This window comes from Musa acuminata, chromosome BXJ3-2 (assembly GCF_036884655.1).
Source record: "Musa acuminata AAA Group cultivar baxijiao chromosome BXJ3-2, Cavendish_Baxijiao_AAA, whole genome shotgun sequence".
In the NCBI taxonomy this organism is placed as follows: domain Eukaryota; kingdom Viridiplantae; phylum Streptophyta; class Magnoliopsida; order Zingiberales; family Musaceae; genus Musa; species Musa acuminata.
Window position 1 is genome coordinate 24,019,943 of NC_088350.1, and position 21,383 is coordinate 24,041,325.

Genomic DNA, 21,383 nt, shown 5'->3' on the forward strand with positions numbered 1-21,383 from the left:
GTTTTGCCTAAGTCGTGCGGCACCCTTGCGTGTCCGTCCGCAAAAGTCAGTCTCCCCGAAGCCTCCCATTGTCCCTTAGGTCCACCAAAAGAGAGAACGGGTTAGAGAGAACACCTCAATCGGGATCCACAAGCAAACATCTCCGAAAAACACTTCATAGACAATGCAAATTACAAACAGACTTTACAAGCTCTGAACAGTGACACAACAAAGGGTAAAATGGTCCATTACAGACCGAAAAGCTCTCGCACGTGTCCACATGACACAACCTTTATTTACAAGCCTAAAGAGGCCACCAACCCAACTAAAATGGGACTATTATGCCTTCGGCCGCCCCTCTACATGTTGTACAAGGCATGAACATGCCAAAAGACACGGACATACATAAGCATTACATTAAACACCCTGTTTCAAAGTTTGTCCGTGACAGGCCGCAGCATTGCCTGGCGTTGTTCTCTTCGATAAAACTGATGGTGGAGTTGATCACGAGCAACACGACGATCCCGACGAAGTCTTGCCAGTCGGGGGGCTTCCCACCACCGTTGGCCAAGGCGATGGCCATGACAGCGGCCATCTCCATCACCCAGGAACACTAAGATGAATAATGTAAATATAAAAAAAGAAAAATATCTTAGCAATAGTATTAAATTGAAACTGAAGTTAAAGCAACCTATTTTACTATTAACTGTATGGATTGGTAGAAAATTTCAGGAAGAAGTCATAGAAATTCTACATATATCAGCATGCCCTCATAAATTTTTGATACCATCTTACAAAAGCAATTTGAGAAACATCCAATGCATGCCAACATAAGTTAGTAACAATGTACTCTTGTTCCAATAGGTTGTCCAGATTCTAGGCTCTGAAAGCTCTCCAACAAAGAGCAATGGACGATCATGGCTTTACACAAATAAAACAAGTGTTTAACAGGAGAAGCATCATCAAATTCCAGCCATTTGATCCAAACTTCATGCGACAATTAAAACTCCTTAAATATAGTAACAATAATTTGAAGAAAAAAGAAAACATCAATTTGCATCAACCATATGATTGCATTCAGGTGTGCTTGTATCTGTCCATTGATATATAGAAGTTTCTAGTGGAATACCAAAGAGATTCATAGACAATTTTGCTTCAGAAGCAACCCTAAATCATGATTTTAAATAAGAAAGAAACCACATGCAGAGAATTATAACGATCCAAGAAAATAATTAACCAGTGAACAAAACATATTAATAAAAAGGCAAGACATCATATTCTTCTCAATAAACTTGCTCACTTGATCCTACCTCTTCTCAGTAATCCACGCTTGACTCATGAAACAAAGCCGTTAAAGGGATCTTGATCCTACCTCTTATCTGTAATCCACTGTTCAGAACTTGTGAAACAAAGCCATTACAGGAATCTCATCAACAGCAAGATGGCTCATTGCTTTCTCCAAAATGAAGAGAATGAGATCTCGTAACAGCAGGATTGATTGCTTCTCCAAGGTATTCCATTGATGGCAAAGGCAAGAGTAAGACAATTAGGATTTTTTTTATACTTTTTCAACTCGACCTTAGGATCAAGCAATCCTATGTTAATTATAATAACATTTAATTGATATACAGTGCATTAAACTATAAAATGGCGGGTGGTTTGAGAAAAATGTCAGGCTATGTTCAACAAGAACCATTAAACGATACAAAAAAATAGAACAAAGAAAGATATACAGTGCATTAATCAGTTAATTGCAGAAGAAGATGAATGAGACCTCATAACATATACAAGGTGTTAACGTGTACAAGAAGATATACAGTGCACTAATTACTTATCTTTCGATGCTAAAGATCTAGAAAACAAAAATTCAGTCCAACTTAATTTCTGTTGATGTTGAGAACAAGGACTAATACTTCTTACTAGGGTAATAATATAGAAAATAGTATCATGCATTAAAAGTGCACAAAATTTATGGAGCAATGGCAGTGACATCAAACAATTCAGCGTGAGGGGGCATAAGAGTCACAACACAACATAAAAATCAGTTTACAAGAACACCGAATTACCAATGGAGAAGTAAATATCAGAGAGAAAGACAAGTGTAATGATATTGTATTAACATCTAATGCAACATCAGTCAACATCAAGCATGGTCTAGTATAATTAACATCTAAGACACTCGAAACAAGTAGTATCAATACTCTCACATGCCATTCAAAGTGACATTAAGATCTAATGAACATATTATTAAATCTAATAGAAGTTTTTTCTAGAACAACAATATCAGTTCTCCCATCAGTTAGAGAAGTTTAAATTGCATCAAGATTGTAACTTGTCATAAACATTCTATCACCCATACACATGTCTACTCTGAAGTCCAACCAATCTGATCTAAGATGAAACAAGCAAGAAGAAGAGATGGAGCATAAAGGAATCAATGCTTTAAACTTACAGCTACTGTTCTTGACCCGAATCTGCTTGTTGACGGTCAAGCTATCCACCACCAAGCTATTGGAAACAGAGTCCATACAAAGTTGTTAGCAAACATAGAACACTCGAACGCTATATGCACATAAATAAAGGATGAAATGCAACGTAATCCATACAAAGTACAAGATAGTAAAGCTATGAAGCGGTGGCGGCTGAGGAAGGGAGGGAGGGAGGGACTGCCTGAGAAAGACAGGAAAAGGAGAAGAAGAAAGGGGTTGTGCTGCCGGTGAAAGGAGTAGCGTCAGTTGTTAGGAAAGGGAGATGATAGAAGGGAAGTGGGGAAAGCACAGCGGGAAAGGGAGGAGGGAAGAGATCGAGAGAGCGTAAGGGGGAGGTGTTGGGGCGTCGATCACCAACCGTCGCCAATCGTATCTTTGGAGAGAGTCGCTGGCTGTAGAAGCAGAGATCGTCTCTTCGTGCTAAGGGCTTGGAGATTCAATTCCTCCGTTGGGGTTTAGATCGAACAGATAGATTTAATATCAGTCGTAGGATTTAACAAGTCTCAGATCGTTCATAATCTACGGTACAGATCATAATTCATATAATTATATATATAATCATATATATATATATATGATTATATATATAATTATATGAATTATGGTTGACTGGGAGAAATGTGAGATCGCACGGAAGCCCTCAGTCTGGTCCATTTCATGGCCCAATAGGCTGCCACTAGTAAAATAGCATTATTAATCCGACATCCCATAAAACCAAATCCCAAATAATTGAATTATATTTACGTGTTGTATATTAATCTAAAATATTTTAATCATTCCATAAAATTGAAAACAATATGATTGATTGTGACAGAAGCAGAAAAGAGAAGCAGATTTGGATTATTGCATCTATATCTGCATCTTGACAAACAGCAACGCCATTTCCATGGGTTACATCAGTTGGAGATTGTTCGAAAGCGAAAACGAGTACAACAACTGCACGATGAATGAAGGATCTTCCTCTTCCTACCTACGCACGCTAAGAACGCCTGCTTCCATCTGCACGTTTCGCATCATTCGACGCTCTCCAGGTAGGGTTCTTATACTGTGTAATGCTGCTGGATGTTGTCGATGTCAAGCCCTTTGAGCTTGAACACCGATTCCACGTGTCCCTTTAGAGTGTGCAGCTCACGCAGCCTGCAAATGACCATGAACATGGGAGGCGTCAGCATCATGCTGAGGTTTTCCGACTCTATTACTCTGCACATGCTCGTACCTTGCAATCTCAGCTCGCCGTTTGGCTTGCTCAGCAATCTCTGAAAGTTCTCGGTAGCTGCTCTTCTCTGGGAAGAGGTTGGCAGTGTCAGGGGGTTGGAGTCCATGCAGAGTTCTCTGTGCCATAGCCCACTGAGCTTCCCTCTCTTCCCGACCGTAATCCTTCTTGGTAGTGAAGGCGGTCTGCAAATTTGGACAAGTTTGGCAACAACGAAGGGACACAATATAGATTAAACAGCAGCTTCAAATACAAATCGAGAAATTTTAGTACCTTGTTCTCGAGGAGGTTATCCCAAGCTTTTCCACTGAGAACGTAGCGGATAGCGAACTTGAACCAGTCAAGAGGGAAGAAGAAAACGATGCTGTAAAGCCAGATAACTCCAGCCCATCCCCAGCCGATTCCTTTGATCCTTGCAAAGCCCCAGTTAGCATAGACAGCTAAAAGAGTTGCAACCTGCAAGGAGTTCAGACACACGGATGATCAAAATTGGTTCCAGAAAATAATACATTTAGAATATGATGCATTTGCATCACACACAAGTATCAAAGCTTTCTTTGGCCTCTCATGCAAGGTGGAAAATTCTGCACTTTTCCCCTCATCGCTATACTACACATGGTGCTCCTCAATCAAAGAAAATATGATTTCACACTAAGGAATCTTAAGATACATCTTGTGACAAAAAGGCTGCGCAGTAAGATATAATCCTCTTACAAAGGCATCAAAAGAGATTAATGTTCTGAAAAAAGATGCATGGAAAAAAATAAAAACTTACAAGCTGAGCAATTATGAAAGCGGTGACTAAGAGAAGCCCAGGGCGTTCAATAAAACACCAGCCGCGTGATCGAGTGACGAAAATAAGTGCCTGGCTAACGATACTGACTTGGAGGTACAAAGCCGACATCATCTCATCATCACTATGCCTCAGCGATCTCACCTTAAACTTATCCTGCCAAGATATACCAAAAGATCATGTTATACTTACCATTTATTTCCAGTGACTGCTGTATCAGAAGCAAATTTCACATTGCATACTTCTGCATAGCTATAATAAAACTTTATTCATCATTTTATTCTCAAGTGGGACGAGGATGAAGAAGATTACTTACAGAGAAGAAGTCAGTTTCTTTCATGGCCCAGAAGAAAATAACAGTCATCAACGCCAAATAACTGCCAAAAACAATGCCAGTAGCAAATATCTCTTTCAGCTTCCAACTATCTGGCATTGGAGATGGCTTCACGCGGTCCTTGGAGATTGTCATGATTGTACCTGTAATACCAAAATGGCAACAGAAATTCTGATTAGAAACAAGAAGAGAATGAAACAAGCTATGATTGTCGTCTAAACTTACCATCATTTAGAATGGCAATGATCAAAACCATGAAAGGTGAGAAGTCAAATTTCCATATTAGTGCAATAAGCATAAAACCGAGCTGCAAGGATTTAGAGCTAATCAGAACCAAACATAAAGAGAAGGACATAATGAATCAGGAAAACGAAAAATTATATGCTCCATGGTGGCAATGTAAAATACTTACCACAATACGAATGGTGATGGAGACGGCATAAATCTGCAGGGGAACAAGATCATAAAGCCAAGTCAGAGTGATGTAAAAACCACGATGAGAATTAAAGGTGCTATATCATTGATTGATCGGTACAGACTGTGTAGTTCTTCATCCTCTGGAAAATAGCTCGGCTGGTGAGCACAGCACTGATGATCACACTAAGCCCAGGCTCGGTCAGGACAATGTCAGAAGCACCTCTGGCGGCATCTGTGGCATCAGCAACGGCAATTCCAATATCAGCTTTCTTCAAGGCAGGGGCATCATTAACTCCATCCCCCGTCATTCCACAAATGTGCTTCCGCTCCTGCAACTTCTTCACAATTTCATACTTGTGTTCTGTTCAGGATGAAAGAAGATTGATATGTTGCCCGAGATCGAGAATCACAACTGTCATTCCGGTAAAAATGAAATGGTCAAGCCTACCCGGAAATACTCCTGCAAACCCATCTGCCTTCTCTATCAGTTCATCTACGGGAAGTGCAGCAATTGATGCATCTTTATTTTGGCCAAGCAATGAAGAGGAAGGGTACATATTGGTTCCCATTCCAAGCCTTCGACCTGTCTCCTTGGCTATAGCGAGTTGATCACCTGAGGATAGAACAATTATGTTAGGAGAAGTATACTAAACAAGTTGATATAATGATAATCAAGAAAAAGTAGATACCAGTAATCATCTTCACATTGACACCAAGGTTGAGAGCTCTGCGAATTGTTTCTGCACTGTCATGCCTTGGGGGATCAAATAGAGGTAACAGTCCAACGAATTGCCATGGCGCCCCTGGGCTCTCCTTGTGCCTCTCTGGAACTTCCTGCAGCACAGGCAAAAATTTGTTGTGAGTCTTGCGGAATCGACTCCGATGTCATTTTGAATAGCCGGAAGAAAAAGTAAACCTGTCTTGCAACAGCTAGTGATCGCAACCCACGTTCAGCAAACTTGTCAATAATAGCATGAACCTTCTTCCTGACATCTTCCTTGCAGTTGCAGAGGGTAACGATCTAATCCGATTGGAGAAGTTAATCATAGAACCAATAAGATTACTTTGAGAAGCAAAGGCTAATAAGACGATACCAAGAACCAATTACCTGCTCTGGAGCACCTTTGCTCACACGATGCCAGGAGCCATTAGCATCAATATAGGTAAGAGCAGTTCTTTTGTCGACAGGGTTGAAGGGGAGAAAATGTACTTCCCTTATACCTGCCCTCGCCTGTACATTAGACAGTAGAGGTCAAAACCAGCATAGTCAACTAGAAAGTGTGAGCAGTAGACACATCAACCACATCCATCGACTGACCTCCTTTGGGTCTGCAAGCATCCCGACCATGGCTGCATCGATAGCATCCTGATTCTCCGTCCTCGAGGCTCTTGCTGCCAACAAGACCACATACTCCTTATCCACACCCTTCGCAAAGACCTCAATGAGGTTCTTGTCAACGCTCAGTTTGTTAAGCGTCAGTGTGCCGGTCTTGTCACTGCAGAGAACGTCCATGCCAGCCATCTCCTCTATTGCGGTCATCCTCTTTGTGATGGCACCTTGCTCGGATAGCCTGTGCGACCCAATAGCCATGGTCACCGACAGGACGGTGGGCATAGCGATCGGTATACCTCCGATCAAGAGAACCAAGAGATTGTCGATCCCATCCCTGTATCTTCTATGCTGGATCGGGTACATGACGATTATCTCGACGATCATTCCCACCGCGATGGAGCAGATGCAGAAGTTACCGATGGCCGTGAGGACCTTCTGGAAATGGCCAACCTGGTTTGTACTGTCGACGAGGTGGGCTGCCTTTCCGAAGAAAGTGTGCACACCGGTGGCAATGACAACAGCCTCGATCTCGCCCTGTTTGCATGTCGACCCAGAGAACACCTCGTCTCCCGGATTCTTAGTGACGGGGAGCGACTCTCCGGTCAACGCAGACTGGTCGATCTTTAGAGGATCCCCGTCGAGGAGGCGCGCATCAGCTGGGACGATATCTCCGAGTTTAATGCTGATAATGTCACCAGGAACCAGAATGGCTGCGTCCTCTTCACTCCAGCGGCCATCTCTGAGCACCTGCAGCCGTCAAATCAACAGGATGGATGAACGAGAAGAAAAACCAGAGAGAGCTCATTACGTTAACATCATATGTAAAAAGGTCGTCTTTTCAAACCAGTCCATACCTTTGTTTTCGGGGCAAGACCAGCCATTAGGGCGGCCGCAGCATTGCCTGCGTTGTTCTCTTCGATGAAACTGATGGTGGAGTTGATCACGAGCAACACGACGATCCCGACGAAGTCTTGCCAGTCGGGGGGCTTCCCACCACCGTTGGCCAAGGCGATGGCCATGACAGCGGCCATCTCCATCACCCACGAAAGGGGATTCCACATGAAGCCCAAAAACTTGAGGATTTTGCTCTCCTGCAGATCAGAAAAAACTCGTTCAGCTCTCAGTTCGAGGAACATGAACTCAATAGCAGAGAGTAAAATTTCGACCTTTTTCTCTTCGAGTTTGTTGGGGCCAAAGATTTGAAGCCGGTTGGCTCCTTCCGCTGACGAGAGACCTTCCCTCGTACATTTCAGCTGCTCGAAAACCTCGTCGACCGGAATCCGTTCCTGAGATCGAAGGAAAAGAAGTCATCGACCAAAATCGAAACAAAAGATCCAAAACATAAAAAAGTGAATTTTCCGCAATAATTTTTTGGCAAAAGTTCTCAAGACAAAATTGCGTCGTCCAACAGCAGAAAGCCTCTTAATTTACCTATCTTTTCCAGACCCTCTAAACCTGACCGATACGGAACTGTAAACAACTCCACGGAATCATCCATTGCAGACGTCCAAAAAAGAATAATCTCAAATAATGGCCCATCCTGTCTTAATTGTGAGACGATGGCTTTCTACGTACGAAACAAAGAACATAACGTTGATCGAGGATCGAATGGGGAGTCGGGTAAGATCATATCTCGAGAACAAGAAAAGAGATTATTTCCAAGATATTGGGCGAATTCTCGAAAAAAATCAAAGTTTAAAAATTTTTAATATAACATTAATCCATCGGGTTTACAATATGGATTATTGATCTAGAGTCAATCCATCGGGTGTTAATATAATATTAATCATATTAGATTAATAACACATAAACGAGATTGGTTTACCTTTATTTTCAAGTCATTGTTGGACTTTTATGCATTCCTTCTTCATATGTCACTTTTTTTACAAAAGAAATACTTTGCTTCTTTCTTAATATTAGCTTGGGGTGGTATTTTATATTTTCATTACTAATGAGCTTTCTGATTAGCTTGATTTTTGTCGATTTTATTCTTCCCGTGAATGGTTACCACCAATGTACTCTCACCTAGTTCCATCACTAACCTCTCTTCTTCTTGAACACATATGGTCATTAATTCATTGATTGACTATTTGTCCTTATGTGTGTTGTATAAAATCTTAAAAGACCCGTATTGAGATGGAAGGATGTTCATAATATAGTGCACCAGGAAAGATTCTAACATATTAACCTCAAGCTTCTTAAGTTGAGCCTCAATATCTCACATTTGCATCATATGCTCATGCACACCCTTTATGTTGGTGAGTCTAAGGGATAAGAATTTCATTATTAGGGTACTAGCTAGTGCCTTTTCCGAAATGACGAATTGTTCATCGATAGCTCGTTGCAAGTCTCAAACCTTCTCATGTTGGTCAATATAACCACATATGCCAACAGTTGTCTTTAGTTTTAATAAACATTACGCTGAGCCGATTAGATCGCTCACATCGCTCATATAATGCGACCTCAGTTGGAGTACTGATATTAATGACTGTAGGTGGTTCGTTTTTCCTAATAGCATAATCAATATCCATCCACCGTAAATGGAGAAGAATCCTCTCCTTCAATATCTTTTAGTTATCACCACTAAATTCGGGAATATCACATCGAATATCAGAGAAATTAACAGTTTGAGAAACTGTATAAAATCAAACATGTTTATGTCAAAATTTAAGGCTTAATAGTTTAAATTGCATGTTTTACCAATGTGAAACATGCCAAAAATATGAATCTCATGATATAAAAATTGTATGTGAGCTAAAATTTTAATTCAAATATATTCAAATAATCTTTATGATAAAACTATCAAATTATATTCCAATTCATAATTCCCGTGGGTAAATTATGAAAATAATATAATATTTTATCCTGATTAATTATATGAATATAATAAAAGATTCTATGGGATAATAATTATTATATTGAATATAATAAGTCTACTTACTTATGTGATCCTTATTTTAACTTTTTATATAATTTTAATTAATTAAGGATGCTATGACTAATTCTTAATTAATTAAGATTATATGGATCACTAGACATTTTGAACATATAAAATTGACTTATAAGCATAAATTAATATAACCAAATATGCATATATAATGTGAGCATTTTATCGACTCCAAATATTAAAATATTATATCATCAATATTTTCAACATTAAATATATCAAGAAGTTTCAAAAAGAAACCAAAATCAAATCATATTCATGGTATAAAATTGAAAACTCTTTCGTATCAAAGCAAAGGTCAATTGGCTCTGATACCAACCATTAAAAATTTTGATATCAAAATGTGTTTCTAAACCATTATAATAGAAACACAAGAAAAAACTAATGCGGAAACAAAATTGTGTGCCTCCTGCCATTGTTATCAAAAATTCCAACAACGGTTTCTTCTTGAATTTTGACACTTCTTGACTTAGAACTCTCGCTTTAGATGGTGTAGGAAATCCTTTAAACTTAAAAGAGATGTTGAGCCCAAGGGTCAAAACTCTCGTTTATATAGATGTTCTCACATCAAGAACATTTATTATCATCAACTCATAACATTCAATAATTAATTCAAATATGTAATGTTTGGATCATAATGAAAATTTTAATGATATTAAATAAAATATTTAATAATAATAATTTGTTTAGAATGAAAAATAAAAATATTTAAACCATAATAAATGAAAAAATTGATTATAATGAATGATGAACTTAATGAAAACGGTTACATTATTATTAAATAAAATATTTAATAAATGATTACAGATAAAACATGAGCAATTAAGAAGTAGCAAATCTTGCGTGTGATCTACAACTTAACAAAAAGTTCTTGTATGAGAGTCCACAAACAATAATGACCATTTATAGTGAATGGTTAGGCACAAGATGCATTGAAGAAACACCAATTCCGGTGACCAGCCCATTATTTTCTTGGATTGTTCTCTACCAATGTGTTTGTTCTTCCTTTTTAGTGTGTTAATACAAAAAAGAATCTTACCTCTTCATCTTCAATAGTTCATAACTTTTGGATCATGAAGCGTGTCCCATTGCATGATACAAATTTTTCATGCATATAAAATATGAATAGTAAGAAACAAATTATAAAAAAATAATAATAGATCTTCATGCACACTAAGATGAATAATGTAAATATAAAAAAAGAAAAATATCTTAGCAATAGTATTAAATTGAAACTGAAGTTAAAGCAACCTATTTTACTATTAACTGTATGGATTGGTAGAAAATTTCAGGAAGAAGTCATAGAAATTCTACATATATCAGCATGCCCTCATAAATTTTTGATACCATCTTACAAAAGCAATTTGAGAAACATCCAATGCATGCCAACATAAGTTAGTAACAATGTACTCTTGTTCCAATAGGTTGTCCAGATTCTAGGCTCTGAAAGCTCTCCAACAAAGAGCAATGGACGATCATGGCTTTACACAAATAAAACAAGTGTTTAACAGGAGAAGCATCATCAAATTCCAGCCATTTGATCCAAACTTCATGCGACAATTAAAACTCCTTAAATATAGTAACAATAATTTGAAGAAAAAAGAAAACATCAATTTGCATCAACCATATGATTGCATTCAGGTGTGCTTGTATCTGTCCATTGATATATAGAAGTTTCTAGTGGAATACCAAAGAGATTCATAGACAATTTTGCTTCAGAAGCAACCCTAAATCATGATTTTAAATAAGAAAGAAACCACATGCAGAGAATTATAACGATCCAAGAAAATAATTAACCAGTGAACAAAACATATTAATAAAAAGGCAAGACATCATATTCTTCTCAATAAACTTGCTCACTTGATCCTACCTCTTCTCAGTAATCCACGCTTGACTCATGAAACAAAGCCGTTAAAGGGATCTTGATCCTACCTCTTATCTGTAATCCACTGTTCAGAACTTGTGAAACAAAGCCATTACAGGAATCTCATCAACAGCAAGATGGCTCATTGCTTTCTCCAAAATGAAGAGAATGAGATCTCGTAACAGCAGGATTGATTGCTTCTCCAAGGTATTCCATTGATGGCAAAGGCAAGAGTAAGACAATTAGGATTTTTTTTATACTTTTTCAACTCGACCTTAGGATCAAGCAATCCTATGTTAATTATAATAACATTTAATTGATATACAGTGCATTAAACTATAAAATGGCGGGTGGTTTGAGAAAAATGTCAGGCTATGTTCAACAAGAACCATTAAACGATACAAAAAAATAGAACAAAGAAAGATATACAGTGCATTAATCAGTTAATTGCAGAAGAAGATGAATGAGACCTCATAACATATACAAGGTGTTAACGTGTACAAGAAGATATACAGTGCACTAATTACTTATCTTTCGATGCTAAAGATCTAGAAAACAAAAATTCAGTCCAACTTAATTTCTGTTGATGTTGAGAACAAGGACTAATACTTCTTACTAGGGTAATAATATAGAAAATAGTATCATGCATTAAAAGTGCACAAAATTTATGGAGCAATGGCAGTGACATCAAACAATTCAGCGTGAGGGGGCATAAGAGTCACAACACAACATAAAAATCAGTTTACAAGAACACCGAATTACCAATGGAGAAGTAAATATCAGAGAGAAAGACAAGTGTAATGATATTGTATTAACATCTAATGCAACATCAGTCAACATCAAGCATGGTCTAGTATAATTAACATCTAAGACACTCGAAACAAGTAGTATCAATACTCTCACATGCCATTCAAAGTGACATTAAGATCTAATGAACATATTATTAAATCTAATAGAAGTTTTTTCTAGAACAACAATATCAGTTCTCCCATCAGTTAGAGAAGTTTAAATTGCATCAAGATTGTAACTTGTCATAAACATTCTATCACCCATACACATGTCTACTCTGAAGTCCAACCAATCTGATCTAAGATGAAACAAGCAAGAAGAAGAGATGGAGCATAAAGGAATCAATGCTTTAAACTTACAGCTACTGTTCTTGACCCGAATCTGCTTGTTGACGGTCAAGCTATCCACCACCAAGCTATTGGAAACAGAGTCCATACAAAGTTGTTAGCAAACATAGAACACTCGAACGCTATATGCACATAAATAAAGGATGAAATGCAACGTAATCCATACAAAGTACAAGATAGTAAAGCTATGAAGCGGTGGCGGCTGAGGAAGGGAGGGAGGGAGGGACTGCCTGAGAAAGACAGGAAAAGGAGAAGAAGAAAGGGGTTGTGCTGCCGGTGAAAGGAGTAGCGTCAGTTGTTAGGAAAGGGAGATGATAGAAGGGAAGTGGGGAAAGCACAGCGGGAAAGGGAGGAGGGAAGAGATCGAGAGAGCGTAAGGGGGAGGTGTTGGGGCGTCGATCACCAACCGTCGCCAATCGTATCTTTGGAGAGAGTCGCTGGCTGTAGAAGCAGAGATCGTCTCTTCGTGCTAAGGGCTTGGAGATTCAATTCCTCCGTTGGGGTTTAGATCGAACAGATAGATTTAATATCAGTCGTAGGATTTAACAAGTCTCAGATCGTTCATAATCTACGGTACAGATCATAATTCATATAATTATATATATAATCATATATATATATATATGATTATATATATAATTATATGAATTATGGTTGACTGGGAGAAATGTGAGATCGCACGGAAGCCCTCAGTCTGGTCCATTTCATGGCCCAATAGGCTGCCACTAGTAAAATAGCATTATTAATCCGACATCCCATAAAACCAAATCCCAAATAATTGAATTATATTTACGTGTTGTATATTAATCTAAAATATTTTAATCATTCCATAAAATTGAAAACAATATGATTGATTGTGACAGAAGCAGAAAAGAGAAGCAGATTTGGATTATTGCATCTATATCTGCATCTTGACAAACAGCAACGCCATTTCCATGGGTTACATCAGTTGGAGATTGTTCGAAAGCGAAAACGAGTACAACAACTGCACGATGAATGAAGGATCTTCCTCTTCCTACCTACGCACGCTAAGAACGCCTGCTTCCATCTGCACGTTTCGCATCATTCGACGCTCTCCAGGTAGGGTTCTTATACTGTGTAATGCTGCTGGATGTTGTCGATGTCAAGCCCTTTGAGCTTGAACACCGATTCCACGTGTCCCTTTAGAGTGTGCAGCTCACGCAGCCTGCAAATGACCATGAACATGGGAGGCGTCAGCATCATGCTGAGGTTTTCCGACTCTATTACTCTGCACATGCTCGTACCTTGCAATCTCAGCTCGCCGTTTGGCTTGCTCAGCAATCTCTGAAAGTTCTCGGTAGCTGCTCTTCTCTGGGAAGAGGTTGGCAGTGTCAGGGGGTTGGAGTCCATGCAGAGTTCTCTGTGCCATAGCCCACTGAGCTTCCCTCTCTTCCCGACCGTAATCCTTCTTGGTAGTGAAGGCGGTCTGCAAATTTGGACAAGTTTGGCAACAACGAAGGGACACAATATAGATTAAACAGCAGCTTCAAATACAAATCGAGAAATTTTAGTACCTTGTTCTCGAGGAGGTTATCCCAAGCTTTTCCACTGAGAACGTAGCGGATAGCGAACTTGAACCAGTCAAGAGGGAAGAAGAAAACGATGCTGTAAAGCCAGATAACTCCAGCCCATCCCCAGCCGATTCCTTTGATCCTTGCAAAGCCCCAGTTAGCATAGACAGCTAAAAGAGTTGCAACCTGCAAGGAGTTCAGACACACGGATGATCAAAATTGGTTCCAGAAAATAATACATTTAGAATATGATGCATTTGCATCACACACAAGTATCAAAGCTTTCTTTGGCCTCTCATGCAAGGTGGAAAATTCTGCACTTTTCCCCTCATCGCTATACTACACATGGTGCTCCTCAATCAAAGAAAATATGATTTCACACTAAGGAATCTTAAGATACATCTTGTGACAAAAAGGCTGCGCAGTAAGATATAATCCTCTTACAAAGGCATCAAAAGAGATTAATGTTCTGAAAAAAGATGCATGGAAAAAAATAAAAACTTACAAGCTGAGCAATTATGAAAGCGGTGACTAAGAGAAGCCCAGGGCGTTCAATAAAACACCAGCCGCGTGATCGAGTGACGAAAATAAGTGCCTGGCTAACGATACTGACTTGGAGGTACAAAGCCGACATCATCTCATCATCACTATGCCTCAGCGATCTCACCTTAAACTTATCCTGCCAAGATATACCAAAAGATCATGTTATACTTACCATTTATTTCCAGTGACTGCTGTATCAGAAGCAAATTTCACATTGCATACTTCTGCATAGCTATAATAAAACTTTATTCATCATTTTATTCTCAAGTGGGACGAGGATGAAGAAGATTACTTACAGAGAAGAAGTCAGTTTCTTTCATGGCCCAGAAGAAAATAACAGTCATCAACGCCAAATAACTGCCAAAAACAATGCCAGTAGCAAATATCTCTTTCAGCTTCCAACTATCTGGCATTGGAGATGGCTTCACGCGGTCCTTGGAGATTGTCATGATTGTACCTGTAATACCAAAATGGCAACAGAAATTCTGATTAGAAACAAGAAGAGAATGAAACAAGCTATGATTGTCGTCTAAACTTACCATCATTTAGAATGGCAATGATCAAAACCATGAAAGGTGAGAAGTCAAATTTCCATATTAGTGCAATAAGCATAAAACCGAGCTGCAAGGATTTAGAGCTAATCAGAACCAAACATAAAGAGAAGGACATAATGAATCAGGAAAACGAAAAATTATATGCTCCATGGTGGCAATGTAAAATACTTACCACAATACGAATGGTGATGGAGACGGCATAAATCTGCAGGGGAACAAGATCATAAAGCCAAGTCAGAGTGATGTAAAAACCACGATGAGAATTAAAGGTGCTATATCATTGATTGATCGGTACAGACTGTGTAGTTCTTCATCCTCTGGAAAATAGCTCGGCTGGTGAGCACAGCACTGATGATCACACTAAGCCCAGGCTCGGTCAGGACAATGTCAGAAGCACCTCTGGCGGCATCTGTGGCATCAGCAACGGCAATTCCAATATCAGCTTTCTTCAAGGCAGGGGCATCATTAACTCCATCCCCCGTCATTCCACAAATGTGCTTCCGCTCCTGCAACTTCTTCACAATTTCATACTTGTGTTCTGTTCAGGATGAAAGAAGATTGATATGTTGCCCGAGATCGAGAATCACAACTGTCATTCCGGTAAAAATGAAATGGTCAAGCCTACCCGGAAATACTCCTGCAAACCCATCTGCCTTCTCTATCAGTTCATCTACGGGAAGTGCAGCAATTGATGCATCTTTATTTTGGCCAAGCAATGAAGAGGAAGGGTACATATTGGTTCCCATTCCAAGCCTTCGACCTGTCTCCTTGGCTATAGCGAGTTGATCACCTGAGGATAGAACAATTATGTTAGGAGAAGTATACTAAACAAGTTGATATAATGATAATCAAGAAAAAGTAGATACCAGTAATCATCTTCACATTGACACCAAGGTTGAGAGCTCTGCGAATTGTTTCTGCACTGTCATGCCTTGGGGGATCAAATAGAGGTAACAGTCCAACGAATTGCCATGGCGCCCCTGGGCTCTCCTTGTGCCTCTCTGGAACTTCCTGCAGCACAGGCAAAAATTTGTTGTGAGTCTTGCGGAATCGACTCCGATGTCATTTTGAATAGCCGGAAGAAAAAGTAAACCTGTCTTGCAACAGCTAGTGATCGCAACCCACGTTCAGCAAACTTGTCAATAATAGCATGAACCTTCTTCCTGACATCTTCCTTGCAGTTGCAGAGGGTAACGATCTAATCCGATTGGAGAAGTTAATCATAGAACCAATAAGATTACTTTGAGAAGCAAAGGCTAATAAGACGATACCAAGAACCAATTACCTGCTCTGGAGCACCTTTGCTCACACGATGCCAGGAGCCATTAGCATCAATATAGGTAAGAGCAGTTCTTTTGTCGACAGGGTTGAAGGGGAGAAAATGTACTTCCCTTATACCTGCCCTCGCCTGTACATTAGACAGTAGAGGTCAAAACCAGCATAGTCAACTAGAAAGTGTGAGCAGTAGACACATCAACCACATCCATCGACTGACCTCCTTTGGGTCTGCAAGCATCCCGACCATGGCTGCATCGATAGCATCCTGATTCTCCGTCCTCGAGGCTCTTGCTGCCAACAAGACCACATACTCCTTATCCACACCCTTCGCAAAGACCTCAATGAGGTTCTTGTCAACGCTCAGTTTGTTAAGCGTCAGTGTGCCGGTCTTGTCACTGCAGAGAACGTCCATGCCAGCCATCTCCTCTATTGCGGTCATCCTCTTTGTGATGGCACCTTGCTCGGATAGCCTGTGCGACCCAATAGCCATGGTCACCGACAGGACGGTGGGCATAGCGATCGGTATACCTCCGATCAAGAGAACCAAGAGATTGTCGATCCCATCCCTGTATCTTCTATGCTGGATCGGGTACATGACGATTATCTCGACGATCATTCCCACCGCGATGGAGCAGATGCAGAAGTTACCGATGGCCGTGAGGACCTTCTGGAAATGGCCAACCTGGTTTGTACTGTCGACGAGGTGGGCTGCCTTTCCGAAGAAAGTGTGCACACCGGTGGCAATGACAACAGCCTCGATCTCGCCCTGTTTGCATGTCGACCCAGAGAACACCTCGTCTCCCGGATTCTTAGTGACGGGGAGCGACTCTCCGGTCAACGCAGACTGGTCGATCTTTAGAGGATCCCCGTCGAGGAGGCGCGCATCAGCTGGGACGATATCTCCGAGTTTAATGCTGATAATGTCACCAGGAACCAGAATGGCTGCGTCCTCTTCACTCCAGCGGCCATCTCTGAGCACCTGCAGCCGTCAAATCAACAGGATGGATGAACGAGAAGAAAAACCAGAGAGAGCTCATTACGTTAACATCATATGTAAAAAGGTCGTCTTTTCAAACCAGTCCATACCTTTGTTTTCGGGGCGAGACCAGCCATTAGGGCGGCCGCAGCATTGCCTGCGTTGTTCTCTTCGATGAAACTGATGGTGGAGTTGATCACGAGCAACACGACGATCCCGACGAAGTCTTGCCAGTCGGGGGGCTTCCCACCACCGTTGGCCAAGGCGATGGCCATGACAGCGGCCATCTCCATCACCCACGAAAGGGGATTCCACATGAAGCCCAAAAACTTGAGGATTTTGCTCTCCTGCAGATCAGAAAAAACTCGTTCAGCTCTCAGTTCGAGGAACATGAACTCAATAGCAGAGAGTAAAATTTCGACCTTTTTCTCTTCGAGTTTGTTGGGGCCAAAGATTTGAAGCCGGTTGGCTCCTTCCGCTGACGAGAGACCTTCCCTCGTACATTTCAGCTGCTCGAAAACCTCGTCGACCGGAATCCGTTCCTGAGATCGAAGGAAAAGAAGTCATCGACCAAAATCGAAACAAAAGATCCAAAACAAAAAAAAAAAGTGAATTTTCCGTAATAATTATTTGGCAAAAGTTCTCAAGACAAAATCGCGTCATCCAACAGCAGAAAGCCTCTTAATTTACCTATCTTTTCCAGACCCTCTAAACCTGACCGATACGGAACTGTAAACGACTCCACGGAATCGTCCATTGCAGACGTCCAAAAAAGAATAATCTCAAATAATGGCCCATCCTGTCTTAATTGTGGGACGGTGGCTTTCGACGTACGAAACAAAGAACATAACGTTGATCGAGGATCGAACGGGGAGTCGGGTAAGATCATATCTCGAGAACAAGAAAAGAGATTATTTCCAAGATATTGGGCGAAACCTCGGAAAAAATCAAGTTTGAAATTTTTTTACTGAACGTTTTAACTTAAAAAATTCTGTATTAATCACATAAAAAAACTATTTTATCCCTACATTCGCGGGACCGACATCGCCACCACGACGGGTCGCAGGCACGGGTGTGGGCGCCCACACTAGTCCGAGCAGCCCTCGCCAAACACAAGGCCCTGTGCGCGGGGAAAAGTGACCGACGAGACAACCTATGTGCGAAGGCACAGGCAGCCAATGAGACCTGCCCTGATGAGGAGGGGAGCGATCGACAGAGCCACCTCGTGCACAGAAACACTGGCGATAAGAAAGGAGAGGGGACGGGGCCACCAACAGAGCTAGCCGTACACGAAGTCGTACGTGATCAGAAAGGCAATCGGTGGGGCGAAGGGTGGCGGCCAACGAGGTGAATGGCGATACCAAGGATAGGATGATCATTCAAAAAAATAATATCTGAAAGGGATTTAAAATTACGATACTCTACGAAAAATTTAGATTTTTTTTCTAAAAATTCGCCCGAATATAATTGGGAACCGCAATTAGCACTGACATGTGAGTTCAAAGGTGTCAGCGGAGAGACGGACGAGCGGACTGTCTAGAACGAACTGGAGTACTTGAAATCTCCGGATTCCAAACGAGGAGCAGCAGAGTAACAGTGAAAGTTCTCTTTTTATCTTACTAACTTATTCAAAGAGTGAGAGAAGAGTCCCAGAAGTGAAATCAAACCATGAAATCTTAACAAATATTACCGTATTTTCGTGTCTTGATCGAAGGAGGAGAAGAAATTGGAAATCTCAAAGGAAGAACACAAGAGCGGATACAAGATTTCAAACTATATGAACTCAAATGACGTATGTTTGGAAAGACATAAAAAAAGGGGGGAAAATCGATGCAAAGATGATAATAAATAAAACAAATCGTTGAGAGTTTGTCGGAATCTGAAATAGAATATTAAGTCAAACAAATTCATTAATACGGTCGAATACGGAGAGTAACCTTACGATAACAACAGATCTGCAGAAATGAGAAAGAAATCCTTCTTCGTAATCAGAAGCAAGGAAACATCATCTAATCGTTACAGGGAAAGAAACAGAGAGAAAAAGATAAAAAAACTCTGTAAATAGCCCATATACGACCTAAAATGACACCGAAAGCTACCGAGCGAACCACCGAGAGAGAGAAGAGGGGGAGTAAGAGTCGCTCACCAGATCCACGGTCTCGTTCTTGATCTCTTCCAAGCTGATCGCCTTGTCCCCGGCCATCTCTCCTCCCACCACGACGTACGCGCACCGACCACGAGGAGAAACGCTACAACAACAACCGCCCCACGAGAAGAAACCCTACGACGTCGAAGAAGCCACCATTACCCAAAGCCCTCGCGCACGAGCGATCTCTCCCTCTCGCTCACTCCCTCCCTCAACTTCACAGAGGAGATGCGAAGCGGACAGAGGAGAGAGAGAAGGGAAACTTCCGCTTATGGTGAAGTGGAGCGAACTCCGACGCTGCCTTTTATACTCCTTCCCGACCCCAAAATTGGCGGGCCCCGCCGCTTGCCTTGTTTTACCTGCTGACCTGTCGGTGACCCGCGGCGCCCTTCCTCGAGGGGCGCACCGCCACCTATCGGTAAAATCGCATCCTCCTTCCCCGCACGGATTGTTTTCTGCGACCGTAACTCAACCGTTCAGATCAACTTGACCTAAAATCAACGGTTGTGATATTCTATACATATTACGCAAAGCGAACACATTCACGGGATTTGGTACAAGGAAAATTAATTAGAGGAAATAAAGCGGGCCGACCCTACGCGGCGGGTGGGCCGGAGGGCAAGCGAGGCCACGTGGTGCCGCCGCGTTGGTCTTCGGTTGGGGGCCAGACCTATAGGCTGGTATTTGACTTCGAGAGGTGGCGCGGTCGCGTGCGAGTATAGAAGTGGCGGTTCGGCGAGTAAGAAATCATGCAATAATTGCGACGGTCTCCTCGACAGGGAGACGTCTGAGACGTTCATGGGAGGGCGGTCCGCCGTCTCGCGCCGAATCAGAGCCGTTGATTCGTCAGGGTGAGCCGGGCGTCGTCCGATCGTCCCGCATTAAGTATCAACTCGATGCTCGATGTATGTTGTTGTTATTATTATTATTGCCGTCATTAATGTTATTTTGGAACACTAATTAAAGATTTCCATGTGATCATGTGTCCATGTTATTGGAATCTGACCCGATACACATGGAGCCGGGTCCCACCCTTTTTATTTAATAGGAAAAAAAGTCATCTTGAGACCACATTTAAATACAAGTTTCAACATCACATATCAATAGTTGGAAATAAGGAAATGGGGGCAATGTAGCTAGCATATATTATGTTGAATGTTTCTTCTTTTTATGAGCAAATGTGATCTACCGACCACAAATGTGCCCATCATACCTTTTTGAAATATGTGAAATTTACATATTTTAGGTATTTAATAAAAAAATTTACATAATATAGTGCTGATGATATTGATGATGATGATGATGATGATGAGAACATCATACCATATATATATATGGACACATTCCAAACCGGAAATGAGGCAATTATTATGTGATCCATATAAGATACTGAATTGGTATGCATCTATCTCTAAGCTTTATATGTGTAGTCTTAAAGATTGCCCTTCCAAAGGATGGCAGCGTCCACAAATGTCCTAATCGACTATAGACTGAAGAAAGGCCATCCTCATCTTCTTCCAAATTCTATGTATGAGCCAAAGGTCATCTTCTTTTTGTTATTAGATAAGAAGAGCCAAAGGGCATCTTGAGAAGATTAGACCAGGATATAAGACAAGGTCAAAATATATTTTATATTATGTTGCTTAGCATATATACATATAATTAATAGCTTGCAAATGTGACCGATGCATTGATGGGCAACGTGCATGAAATGAGGTATGATGATGATGATATTGATACGATTAATGTTTTGAAATGTTTAATCGGATTAGCCACCATTATTGAAATGTTTATAGGGACGCGTGCCAATTGAATGAGGGTCTCGTTCTTTCTTCTCTTCGATGCATGA

General features: G+C 40.8%; 2 protein-coding genes and 1 long non-coding RNA gene across 3 annotated transcripts; all 3 read right to left on the reverse strand.

Moving 5' to 3' along the window:
* Positions 1 to 139: 139 nt before the first annotated feature.
* LOC135631646 (uncharacterized) lies at positions 140 to 2,900 on the reverse strand. Its single transcript, XR_010494415.1, has 2 exons — positions 1,352 to 2,900; positions 140 to 592 (listed from the first exon to the last, which is right to left on the reverse strand). It is a non-coding gene; the product is annotated as an uncharacterized LOC135631646 (long non-coding RNA).
* A 381-nt stretch (positions 2,901 to 3,281) lies between these two features.
* On the reverse strand, positions 3,282 to 12,414 carry LOC135631894 (plasma membrane ATPase-like). The gene is made up of 16 exons (XM_065139973.1): positions 11,438 to 12,414; positions 7,725 to 7,844; positions 7,413 to 7,649; positions 6,544 to 7,305; positions 6,334 to 6,456; positions 6,142 to 6,246; positions 5,915 to 6,059; positions 5,674 to 5,838; positions 5,348 to 5,586; positions 5,221 to 5,253; positions 5,034 to 5,115; positions 4,791 to 4,951; positions 4,457 to 4,630; positions 3,955 to 4,137; positions 3,685 to 3,866; positions 3,282 to 3,605 (listed from the first exon to the last, which is right to left on the reverse strand). Exons 3-16 carry the CDS (start codon positions 7,617 to 7,619, stop codon positions 3,509 to 3,511), a joined length of 2,658 nt encoding a protein of 885 aa, XP_064996045.1. The 5' UTR covers positions 7,620 to 7,649; positions 7,725 to 7,844; positions 11,438 to 12,414; the 3' UTR covers positions 3,282 to 3,508.
* A 953-nt stretch (positions 12,415 to 13,367) lies between these two features.
* Positions 13,368 to 19,804, reverse strand: LOC135632032 (plasma membrane ATPase 4-like). The gene is made up of 16 exons (XM_065140318.1): positions 19,535 to 19,804; positions 17,811 to 17,930; positions 17,499 to 17,735; positions 16,630 to 17,391; positions 16,420 to 16,542; positions 16,228 to 16,332; positions 16,001 to 16,145; positions 15,760 to 15,924; positions 15,434 to 15,672; positions 15,307 to 15,339; positions 15,120 to 15,201; positions 14,877 to 15,037; positions 14,543 to 14,716; positions 14,041 to 14,223; positions 13,771 to 13,952; positions 13,368 to 13,691 (listed from the first exon to the last, which is right to left on the reverse strand). Exons 1-16 carry the CDS (start codon positions 19,589 to 19,591, stop codon positions 13,595 to 13,597), a joined length of 2,865 nt encoding a protein of 954 aa, XP_064996390.1. The 5' UTR covers positions 19,592 to 19,804; the 3' UTR covers positions 13,368 to 13,594.
* Positions 19,805 to 21,383: the final 1,579 nt, after the last annotated feature.

Coding starts and splice junctions, on each gene's coding strand:
- LOC135632032 (XM_065140318.1), bottom strand. CDS start 19,591: ATGGCCGGGGACAAGGCGATCAGCTTGGAAGAGATCAAGAACGAGACC. Junction 16,333..16,419: donor GCAAAGGTGCTCCAGAGCAG/GTAATTGGTTCT, acceptor CAATCGGATTAG/ATCGTTACCCTCTGCAACTG. Junction 15,038..15,119: donor CATTGCCATTCTAAATGATG/GTAAGTTTAGAC, acceptor TTGGTATTACAG/GTACAATCATGACAATCTCC.
- LOC135631894 (XM_065139973.1), bottom strand. CDS start 7,619: ATGTGGAATCCCCTTTCGTGGGTGATGGAGATGGCCGCTGTCATGGCC. Junction 5,839..5,914: donor CAATGTGAAGATGATTACTG/GTATCTACTTTT, acceptor TTCTATCCTCAG/GTGATCAACTCGCTATAGCC. Junction 5,254..5,347: donor AGAGGATGAAGAACTACACA/GTCTGTACCGAT, acceptor GTTCCCCTGCAG/ATTTATGCCGTCTCCATCAC.